At 46.0% G+C, this 12,074-nt stretch overlaps 1 protein-coding gene across 5 annotated transcripts in view; it reads right to left on the reverse strand.

The window, feature by feature from the left end:
* TARBP1 (TAR (HIV-1) RNA binding protein 1) overlaps positions 1-12,074 on the reverse strand; it is an 85,723-nt gene that overhangs the window by 19,539 nt on the left and 54,110 nt on the right. For all 5 annotated transcript variants that reach the window (XR_004679859.1, XM_035008480.1, XM_035008479.1 and 2 more), the window contains 2 exons: positions 8,273-8,383; positions 5,617-5,766 (listed from right to left, as the gene is read on the reverse strand). Coding sequence is in view for 4 of the 5 variants with exons in the window: in XM_035008480.1 (XP_034864371.1) it covers positions 5,617-5,766; positions 8,273-8,383 (261 nt within the window). In the remaining variant the exon portion in view is untranslated. The remainder of the gene's footprint in view (positions 1-5,616; positions 5,767-8,272; positions 8,384-12,074) is intronic.

Here is a 12,074-nt window from a genome sequence, read left to right on the forward strand (position 1 = left end):
AGAGACAGGCTCCAAAGTTAGACGGGAACTTGCAGACGACTTTAGAGCCAAGGATGAAAAGCTATGTAAGTGTTCAACTGGGATTCAGAAACCTTCCCAATTATAGGGATTTGGAAGAACACATCATTCTAGTGATAATAAACTGATGGACCCCGGATAGACTGGAAAGGAAGACTACAGACACTATCGTCCAGAAACTGCTCCAAAGGCAGATTAGATGATTTATTCAGCTACTGAATGTCTTCTACATGCCGGGTACTGTGCCAGAAGTCAGGGAAAACAAAATTAGATAAGGTTCCTGCCTTCAAGGAGCTTAGTCTAGTGGGTTGGAAGGACAAAATCGCAGAATAAATTAAAATTCCAGTTATAACAAGCACTATTTACATGCTACAAAAACCTCTAGTAAGGGGATCCAAACCATTCTTCCTTTAAGAAATGACACAAAGACGTGTGGACTGAGATCTAAAGGAAGAGAGACAGTTCTGTCGATGAAAAGGAAAAAGGCCATTGCAGGGAGAGGGCACAGCATGTGCAAATGGCCTGAGAGCCAGAGGACATGTGAGGAGTGTGAAGGCTCAGAAAAGGTCAGAGTACCTCCAGGGACCCCGGCCTCCCTGTGCCAATGCCCTAACACAGGCCCCTCCCACCTTGTGAGGCTGGGTCTTGCCATCTGCTTTGGCCCGTGAGACATGAACAAGCAGGATGCAACCAGAGGCTGGGGAAGCACATGCACACCATGACATGTTGTCCTGAGATGCTCATTCTGGTGATCCTGAGCCACCACAGAGAGAGGTCCAGCCACCCTGCCAGTCACATGCAGAGAGAGCCAGGCCCGGCCACCACAGCTCCTCCCCCTACTGCAGCTGAGGTGACCAATGTGGAAACCGTAGCCCCAGCAGGCACCACATGGAGCAGAATCGCCCAGCCAGGCCCACGCAACCCAGAATGGTGAAAAACGTTACAACACCATTTTCTACACTCACAGGTTCTGGAGTGTTCTAGCAACAGAAAGCGGAGCCCGTCATAGGACGAACGTGCAGAAGGGGAATGCGGCGCACAGAGGGGCTGGAGGGGGAGGGCAGCATACCATCACCTACGACCTGCAGGCCATTCTGAAGAGCCTTGGTCTTTATTCTGAGAGCAATGTTTGAAGCATGTGGACAACCTGACCAAATGTTCATTTTGAAAACCGTGCTCTGGCTTCCGTGTGGAGAATGGACTGAGATGGAAGCAAGAGTGGATGCAGGTGGCCCGAGAGAGAAGCCCTCCCTGCAGTGTGAGGCAGAGGCTCAGACCAAGACAGATGGCAGAGGCAGGAGAGAGCAGGTGAGGAAGTGAGAAAGGGTCCGCAGGGGCCGGTCACAAGTCCCATGAGGCACGAAAAGCATCAAGGTGTCTGGTTGGTGCGACTGTATGGAAGATGGTGCTGTTCACCGTGGGCAGAAGACCACAGCTGGGGCAACACGAAGCACTTGGTGTTAGACGTCCAAATTCTGGACGGTCTACAAACATCCAAGGAGAAGGTCTGGAGCAGGCTCAGCCAGCTTCTTCCGGCAAGGACCAAACAGTAACTACAAGCGCCGCTCTGCAGGCTGTACAGGGTCCGTTGCCACCACCGAGCTCGGTCACTCAGCACAAACAGGGCCACAGACAACACGTAAGCGAACAGGCAAGGCTCTGCTGTACCGAAACCAGAGGCCCGACTTCACTGTAGTTGGCCAGCTCCTGATTTAGCACATAGGGGAAGAGGTCTGGAACAGAGAGATCAGTGAGCCACTGCATCAGAGAAGTGAATCCTGCTGATACAACAGGGAGAAATGAAGGGGGCACGAGGCTTCGCCTTGAGCAGCACTGACATTTGCTAGCTGCTCGGGCAGGAAAAGGCTGGAAAGGACACAGAAAAGAGGGGACAGAGAGACAAGAGGAACCCGGAGAGCGTGTCGCTGAACCAAGACCAAGAAGGTCATCGAGAGCGTGGACCGGGCCGAGAGAAGAGAGAGCAGGCTGACAACAAACTTCAGAGCATGTCTTCTGCGAAGTGACAGCACTGGACCGCAGGGTGGGTGGGAAGACGTGGGAAACCTGCGGCAGGAGGCCTGACTGCCACACGGGAGTGAGAGAGGGTGACCACAGGGGAGGGGTGGGAAGTGCAGGGCAAACATCCATTAACAGCAGAAGAGATGTGAGCACGTGGAAAACAATGGAAGAACAAAGGGTAAGGAGATGGGCGGGGTACAACAGACAGACTGAAAGCACAAGGCTCTTAAGGCAGAGGAAGAGGAACCAGGGAACAGGCAGAAGAATGCTCTTCAACAGAAGATCCAGGTCCTTTATGCTACAAGGAGGGAAGAAGTCTCGGACAGATATGGACACAGGCAGAAGCGTATGACCAATATGGAGAAGGTAAAGGTGTTCCTATGTGAGAACTTTCGTTTCCTTTAAAAAATAAAAGTTGAGGTCATTTGCTTCCGATAAAGGAAGAAAAGGGTGTAGTGAATGTCTGCCGTTTTTTGGGGTATCTGTCCTGAACCCCCTTCCAAGTTCAGGGAATTCTCCCACCTTAGGTCTGTGGGAAGCTAAAGATGCCAGGTACATTCCTTTTCCCAGCCTCTTTGCAGCTAAGAGAAGGCATCTGGCACTTGGATCCAGAGGCATCTACCCTGAATCGCAAACTCTTAACCCAGAGAGGCAAAGCCCCCAGAGGTGTCAGGTGCACCGCGAGCTAAGGTGACGGCTCCACCCCCCCACCAGTGGGGTAAAGCAGCATCTCAACTGGACCAGCTCCACGGCAGGGAGCTGCTGAACCTCCTTTATTCTTATTTTCCAAGCCTGATTCTGCCCTGATTCTGGGCATTCTGCACACCTCCTAATTCCCTGCTCCTGCACTGCTTGTTTTAAGAATCCCTTTCTGATTCAGTCAAAAGTTGTTTTATTTGCTTACAAGGAATACCCCTGACTGGTGTCCACAGATAACATACAAGGTCTGAAAGCTCTTTAGGAAGAGAGAGAGACTGAGCTAAGGAGACAAGCTTCAGAGAAGTGTGGCATTACTGGGGATACGGGAGAGTCAGGATGTCTCAGAAGGACACCAGAGCCAACCTGCTGTCCTGAGACCTTCTGAGGTGGTACCCCCCCGCTGGAGAGCAGACAAAGCAGACGACATTAAGAAGCAACAGACAGGAGAAGCAATTCAAGGAAAAATGGCAGGAGTATTTTTCTTAATTCCACGGACATGAGGAGGGGAAGGGGAAGCCAGATGAGGAATCCTGGAATAGCAAAAAAGAATGCAGCTTTGGGAATGACACACGTCTGAATTAAAGCTGTGTCATTTCTTACTGGTGTGACGAATCACTTCCTCTCTCTGAACCTCAGTGTCTTCATAAGTAAATTGTAAAAAAACAAATACAACAGCCCAACCTAGCATTCAGGATTCCTAGGAGGCTGCCGGTGGCCACTGCTTTACAGGACAGCCAGGTTTCAAGCGAGGAGACTGGGAACAAGGATAGAAAGGAGACCAGCGTCAGGGAAAGATGCTCTCGTCGGTTCAGCTGCGCGGGGACTGGAAGCAGTCGTGTGAGCAAGCCTGGCGGGTGGCCGGGGGCGCAGGCGGCCACAGACAGGGGTCCCCGAAGAGAGGGGAGTGCAGAAGGAGAAGCACCGGGGCTAACGGATGATGCTTCTTGTTTTCCTATTGACAGAGATGTTAAGTCTATTACAACATACACAGAGGCATTCCCGTATATCTCTTCTCTTTCTCATCAAAATGTTTCTTACTTGAGTACAGCTGATGCAGTGCTGCATCAGTTTTAGGGATTATAGTCTGTGCTGCCACAACAAGTTTATACGTTATGCTTTGCTCACCACAAGCGTAGAATGATTCTTAGGATGTCAGGCAGCGTGAGGGTTGGGAGAAGAGGGAGCACGTGAGAGGCATGGGGAGGGGCCACGAAGTGCAGCGCGGCGTGCGTCACGTCAGCTGTCAGCCTGAAACGTTGGGAAGAGGAACACCAAGGAAAAGGCTGTGCATAGCTGAGATGAAACCCTCACCGTAGCTGACCACAGTGGTTTAAGTAAAACAAGACAGGGAGGCGAAGATCATTCATCTCAAAGTTTAAATCGGGCACACCTCAGAAATATGGTGGGTCTGGTTCTGGACCATCCCAACAGCAAGTATCACAGAGTGAGTCAAACGACTCTTTTGATTTTCTGATGCATGTAAAAGTGATGTTTATTAGACTATAGGAGACCATTACGTGTGCAATAGCATTGTGCCTAAAAACGCAATGTGCTTGCTGTAATTAAAAAATACCGTATTGCTGAAAAATGCTAACCATCATCTGAGCTTTCGACAAATCGTAATCACTGATTACAGATCACCATAACAAATATAATAATGAAAACATTTGAAATATTGTGAGAACTACCAAAATGTGACACAGAGCCACATACTGAGCAAATGCTGTTGGAAAAATGGCACCAACAGATTTGCCTGCTGTAGGGCCGCCCCGAACCTCCCACTGGTCAAGGACGCAGTGTCTACGGAACGCAGTAAGCAAACCACCATCAAATGCTGTGGCCGTAGTAAAGGAAAGACGGCACTAAGACAATGGCTGGACAGAGGAAAAGTCAATAGAAGAGTAAAGAATTGAAAGTAAAAGTCCCCAAAAGAAAATACGAATAAGGACACAGGGACAGATGTGACAAAGACATCAATTTCTTCCCCTGAAACAAGAAGGAAGACATTGAGAAAGATACTTTGAGGAAGGAAGGCATCTCCATTTTCACATCGAGCAGAAGGCAAGGTTATTTATGTGAAGGAAGGGAAGGGTGCATTTGGGAACCAACAGAAAACATTCAAGACAAGTATGCAGAACTCATGTTTAGAAACAGTTCATCATTGTCAGGAAGCTGCAACTGAAACCCTATCACTTATCCGTTCCTTAAAAACGATTTTCAAGATATAAGACATGTCGGGGACAGGGGAATTTGGGGTGCGGATGAGGGTACAATAAAGTAAGAATGGTTCTTAGCTGGTGATCGGGGCTTCCTTCGAGTCTCTCTACTGTGCTTGTTTGAAATTTCCCCACTGAAAACCTCTCTGAAATGTAAAGACTGCATTTAATTCATCATCGTTCTTATTTCTAAAATCAAAGACACCGCTTGGTAAATAAGGATAGAGAAGGCACTCGTTTCTTATTTTATTTTTGAGAGAGAGAGAGTGCCCACGCACAGGGAGGGGCAGAGGGAGAGAGAGAGAATCCCAAGCACACTCCACACTGAGTGCAGAGCCCGATGTGGGGCTTGATCTCACGATCATGACCTGAGCTGAAATCAAGAGTCGGACACTTAACTGACAGCTACCCAGGTACTCCTCTTACTTCTTAATAACGTAAGCCTATCCATCTTTACTTTGTTGGAACAGAGATTGATAATGCAAGAGGAGTGCCAGAGATTTCTGTCTTTTAAATTAACTCAGATCTTGCAAAACAGAACTTAGAAAGTCATTACATTGGAAGAGGACAACTGACAGTCAAAAAAGCAGCTATTAAAATGAACCAAATCTCCCAGCACAGCCAAAATTTTAATTCCAAAAATTATGAAAAATCTTTTACTTACATAAGAAAAACAATCCCAGAACTTCAGAAGAAATTGAGGAAATTTATGAAGAATCAATATAATAATCCATTCTATAAGATATTTTATGGATGCTTGATTATTGATGAAACCAGCCTGGAAAATCTTGTCAATAATTCTATTCAAGAAATTCTGAGAAAAATAAAGTTCATAAATTAAACTGTTAGGTTAGGGTTATTGTTTTATTTTATTGAGATACAATCGACATATAACACTGCGGAAGTTTAAGGTGTCCATCTGTCCATCTTACACGTTCACATGCACACACCACAGCATCACCTCTAGCACATCACAAAATGATTTCTTTTTTTATGGTGGGAACAATGTAGATCTAGTCTTGTAGCAACTCTGAAAATAGCTCATTGTAACTTAAAAAACAGTCACCATTAAAAAGAAACAAATGAAGGGCACATTCTGCATGGAGCACTGGGTGTTATGCATAAACAATGAATCATGGAACACTACATCTAAAACTAATGACGTAATGTATGGTGATTAACAATAAAAAATTTAAAAAAAAGAAAAAGAAACAAATGAAACTTTTGTTTTGTTCTTTTTGTGTTTTGTTTTTTTTTTTTTTAAGTAATCTCTATGCCGAATGTGGGGCTTGAACTCACAGCCCTGAGATCAAGTCGCCTGCTCTACTGACGGAGCCAGCCAGGTGCCCCCAAAGAGCTTCAAGTTTTACTGTAAGTAATTATCGGATCTACAACTCTCCAAACAACCACCCTAAAATCTTGTTCACTGAAATATAATGATGAGGTACTAAGTACTTTACACTTTACCTGCACATCAATTCTATGAGGAAGGTTATTACTGTGTATTTTTACAGGGAAAAGATTCAGAAAAGTTAAGTGTTTTCCTCAAAACCTAGCAGGGGGCAGAATTCAGATTCAAATAAGCATCTGCCAAAATGTCATGGGCTTAGTAAACTTGGAACAAGAATGACGGATGCCTCTGTCCGCAGGAGGCAAACGAGGCCCAGGGGAAGCAGTGGGGGGCCCCTTGCTTCTCTATGTGGACTGCTCATCGCCCACCCATACAGCCTCCGAGACCTTGGAGGTCCCACGTCATCCCCCCCTCGCCCCAGGCTTCTCGTCAAAACTGCACTTCCATCTGGATAACTGAACATATCCAAGTAGCGGGTAAAAATACACACATAGATCTACCTGTATAGGATACAAAAACATATGTACTATGTACACCGTTCATTTGAAAGAACAATCTATCTTTAAGAAATTTCTAACTGGCAGAGAGGAGTAGAACAGCTCACTTGGAGGCCCCGAGACAGCACTGTGAAGGGCAGCACGGCCTCAGGGAGACCTGGTTTTCGATTCCAGCCCCACTATCCACCAGCTGTGTTATGTTACAGGCAGGCCCCCACCTCCCTGAGCTGTGGTGCCCGCTGGACTAGATGAGAATACTCATGCCCGCCCTGGAAGACGGCAATGAAGGTGAAATGCATCCACCAGATACAACGATCTAAAATTCTCAGCAGCGGCTGCTCCATCACGGACATGCTAGTGCTCGGCTCCCCGACAAGCCCGCCCGCTGTGACAGGCCCCCTACCCTCCAACACGACCCTCTCCCCGGGGGCCTCTCCATTCCAAGGCAAAACGTGCTCTCAGTAACCTAGCCAAACATCTCTAAAGCACTGCTTTCCAAATGCATTTTAGAGTTTAAGTGTAATATGTACAGTATTTTAAAAATCAAATAACATGAAGAGGTCTATATGAAAATCAGCAGCCCCCACACATCCACTAATATTCCTCCCCAGAAAGAATGCTTTTAGCCATTTCTTCTTACCTTTATCCAAACAACTGATGTGGATATACTTCTATACTTGCAGTTACTGAAATGTTTCTCTCTTACAGATATAAGGCCTCATAAAATTGTATTTAAAAAGTTTGGTATGTTTTTAAAATTCTCTGAAACATTTAAAGGAGAATAGGAGGGGAGGACAACAAGAACCTGAAGTCGGAGGGAAACTTTTTGTATTCAAAAATGCTTTTGAAAATTGTGTGAAATATACCACTACTTTCACATAATGAATCTATTTTCTTACCAGGAATATTAAGCAAACATGATCAGTAAAATCAGACAGAGTCCATTCACCTGTTCCTTGCCTCCTCAGGGAAGAAAAAAGGGAACTAGGGGCAAAGACTCTGTTGTAAGAGATCGAGATCTCGGTCTTGGCTTAGCTGGTTTATACGACCACAGTATTCATGAAGTTAAGGGGACAGAATCAGCCGTGGGAAATGACAATCTCATCCAAAACAAGAGCACTCCAGAGTAACTCAGCTGTGGAAAATTAGCAGCTCATATATGGGTATTGTCTACTCGAATGGCACACCAGACATTAAACAGTTAAAATGTTACTTATGTTAACGAGAAAAAGAAAAAAATATTAAGTGGTGCCATGTAAACCAGTTTCCAATTTATTTCTACAACATCTAATTGCCTTAGGATTCTTTCGACTAAAAAAAAAACACTCCTGAATAACTTCAATTTTAAGAGCGAAGGTATAAATTTTAAGCAGATTACTTTCTCAATTTTAAGACAACACATGCCAGTTTCTACTGGTTTTTTCCGTATGAAAACACGATGCTTCGAGGGACCAGCAGAGTCAGAACCATACCTGATCAAAGCTGGGGAAAAGCACCAGCAGCGTCTGCCATATCCGGTTCTTCAGCCGGTGCTGCTGGGAGTTCACATAGTACCGAGTTCTGGACCTGGACACCAACTCATCCTGGGGCAGGGAGAGAAGCGGCACTGAATTACCTACCGAATCCGTGATCCATGGAAACAAAACCAATGACAACTGTAAATTCAAAAGCTTTAAGCAGAGTCCGGGAGCTTATTACCCTCCCAAAGGCAGAAAGGAGGATAAGAAAGACATGTTCTTGAAAGCATTTAGTTTCCTTTCAAAACAATGAATTCAGTTGCTTTTGTCTGCTTTTAAAATTAGACTATGGGGCGCCTGGGTGGCTCAGTTGGTTAAGCGACTGCCTTCGGCTCAGGTCATGATCCTGGAGTCCCGGGATCGAGTCCCGCATCGGGCTCCCTGCTCGGCGAGGAGCCTGCTTCTCCCTCTGACCCTCCTCCCTCTCATGCTCTCTGTCTCTCATTCTCTCTGTCTCAAATAAATAAATAAAATCTTAAAAAAAAAAAAAAAATTAGACTATGAACTATAAAAATGTATTCGGTACAAAAAGGATTTAGAAATGTCCGTCTCTATCTTTGTGGCCACTTCAGGTGGGAGACATGGGGTCACCGGGGTGCAAGGAGGTGAGAAATAGGACACAGTTTGCAAAGAACCAATATAGGCCCTCCTCACTCGCTGCCCCCGTGTCCCGTGCACGTTGGCGGTGATGATGTCTGCGGTCGGAGGTGAAGCCCACTAGGGAACCAGTGTGACCAGCACCTTCCCCAGACACCAGACAATGGCAATATGGAGCCCTGTCCAGAGCGGAGCTCGCTCTCTTGCCGGCGATGGTCAGTGCGGTCTAAACTCGGCCACCTGCCAAGCTGACTTGTGTTCTGTTACTAGTGCTTAGCGAAGTTATGACGGCACTAAAGGGTGTACCATATTCAAATGTCCTAATGATGAAAAAGTAGGTCATCCGCCACGTCCAAAACCACTGTCACCTAATGGCCCCTAATGTAGACAGTCCTCACTACTTGGTAAATTCTGTGTTCTTCTGTGATCCCATTCTATGCACTTCACTCTGTATAAGATTTTATAACAATAGCTAAATTAACGTAGGTTTTAATGACTCCTCACGATTAAAGTCTCACAACCAGGCTCTCTATCTATTATTTGTTTAGGGACATTTTCTTTTGATAGAAGTGTTTCAGGTGTCATCTCCTGCTCAGCCTCAATCCAGCTAAGAATGGAAGCCTCACTGGGGCAGCTCACACAAGCATGGGGAGCATCTGTACCCCAGGACCCCTGCTCTCGGGGCCTCACTGGAGTCACTGTCCTCACCCCATCTTCAGCTCAAAATCCTCTGTCCCTTTACTTGTTCTACTCAATGTACTCTTTTATTCAGAAAGATCTTTCTTTTCTCTACCAGTCTATCAACCTCTCTAGTTCCATGCACCTCCTGACCCAACCTGAGCCCCAAGAATAATCTCTACGGTATCTTCAAGAGCACATTCCATTCTTTTCACTACAACCTCAAACCCAGTTGCAAATTCCCTTCTTTGGAATCAACCCAGTGGCTTAAAGATTCTGATCCTCCTTTCAAGTTGTCAAGACGGCTGAAGAAAAATCACCTGCCCCCCCACTGACTTCATTGAAAGTACGTATTCTCGCTTCAGCTGGGCCCTCCCGCCGCTACACCAGGGGTTTCCCAACTCTGTAGTGCTCAGAATCACCCCGAGGGCTCCTTAAAACAGACTGCTGGCCCCACCCCGAGTTTCTGATTCCGGAGAGTGGGGAGGGGGCCCAGGAATCTGCATTTCCAACACATTCCCTGGTGACGTTGAAGCTGCAGGTCCAGAGAACAGAAGAGTAAGATTCCACTCATCAATGGAATCTAAACAAATGAACAGACAAACAAAGTGGGATGAGAACCATCAATAGAGGGGAGGGGCAGGAGGATGGGTGACACAGGCGAAGGGGAGGGAGGTGCGGGCTGCCAGCTAGGGAAGGAGCGCGTCACAGGGATAAAAAGCAGAGCGTAAGGAACACAGCCAGTGACGCTGGGACAGTGAGGTACGGGGGCGGCCGGCAGCTGCGCTGTGGTGAGCACAGCGTCACGTGCAGAGCTGTCCGATCACTGTGCTGTACACCTCAGACCGACGGAGCGTGTGTGTCAACTACACTCAGACTGGGAACGAACGAGCTCGGGGCCAGACAGTCATTTGCCCTTCTCGGGTCTCCTCCCATTCCCATTTCCACAAGGAGAATCTGAAGTCTTCACTAGTCCCCTCCGGGCTTTAACCCCGTCCAGTCTCTTTCTCTGGCTGCCCCTTCACTCTACTGCCCACCGGCTGGACCCCAGTGTGCTTCTGGAAACTCAGAAATGGCCCCCAGCTTCTGCCCCGGGTGCCCAACCTGCTCTCAGCCACAGCACACAACACCACCAATGGCCACCGAGACACCGCTTGCAGTGGGAAAGAACAGGCCCTGAGGTCAGACTTTATCATCATGGACAAATTCAGAGCGGTTCCTCTGCCAAATTCTGTACAGACAAGATTCTTCAGTGAGTTAAGTTAAGGTGATGAGCAACACCAGACCAACACCATCCAATTCTGGTTCTATCCTCACTTCTCAGACCTCTTTCTCTGGTTCCCTCTCCTACCAATATACTTCAAGTGTTGGTGTTTCCTAAATCCCCATTCCCGGCCTCCCTCTAGAGTCTTGTCCACATTCATCACTGGGCACGGTGGCTTCCATTTCTTCCCTAAATATCATATTCCTAATTGCCCGTTACTGGGCAATTTCACATGGATGCCCAACAGCAACTCAAATGTAGTACATCCAACACCAAGTTATGTTCTCAGATCTTCTCTTTCACCTGACCAAAACTGGGGTAATTCAAACACTAATAATTATTACAATGGACGGAAACACATCAATATGTTTAAGCTAAAAGCAAAATAACTCACTGATCACCTTCAGAAGAAACTAGAAGACACTAGGAAGCCAATTCATTATTTTGAAAACTGATAAATAACAGGAAAAAATCTAGCACTGATCCTGCCTTTCCTACAGGAAACATACCTCGGAGTTCTCTAAATACTTCGTATTTGGATACAGATGGATTTCAGCTAATAAATGAAAAAGGAATAAAAGGATTAGAGTATTACCATTCTGCTGCTCTTAAAAGAATTAACAGAACGAGGCAATTCATCAGTGACTAACACCCCAAAAGGAGAGCTAGTCAAATATTCTACATTTCCTGAAAGATGGACACTCTTGCCCCACCTCCACCCCCAAAAAGGACAATCAAGCCTACATCTGATCCAGTTCTAGATCTCAACACCGTCTTGTATAAAGTCAGGGATCAGAGAAACATCTTAAAAGGCACCACGGAAACTCAAACAGCAAAATCCAGACTGTGGAAGTCCCTAAGATGAAAACAATCTGCTTTCTCCAAAAAATACATTTCAAGTTTGAAACAAATGAGGGGAGTCTGTAGATTAAGAGACACCTCAACCAACCAATGGCAGGGTATGGACCTTATCTGGGTCATTATTTCAAACAAAGAAACTGAGAAAAAAAAAAAGTAAAACAATCAGGTAAATTTAAACACTGACTGGATATTTGATAATATGAAGGAATTATGAATTCAGGTATGAAAATAGTATTATAGTTATGGTTAAAAAAATAATTCTTATCTTTTTGAGATACATACTGAAACATTTATAGATGAAACTGATGTTGGGATTGGCTTCAAAATAATGTGGGCTGGGGGGAATGTCAGAGGTAC

The sequence above is a fragment of the Mirounga leonina genome, unplaced genomic scaffold (genome assembly GCF_011800145.1).
Source record: "Mirounga leonina isolate KUSES-001 unplaced genomic scaffold, KU_Mleo_1.0 Mir_152, whole genome shotgun sequence".
Taxonomy (NCBI): Eukaryota; Metazoa; Chordata; class Mammalia; order Carnivora; family Phocidae; genus Mirounga; species Mirounga leonina.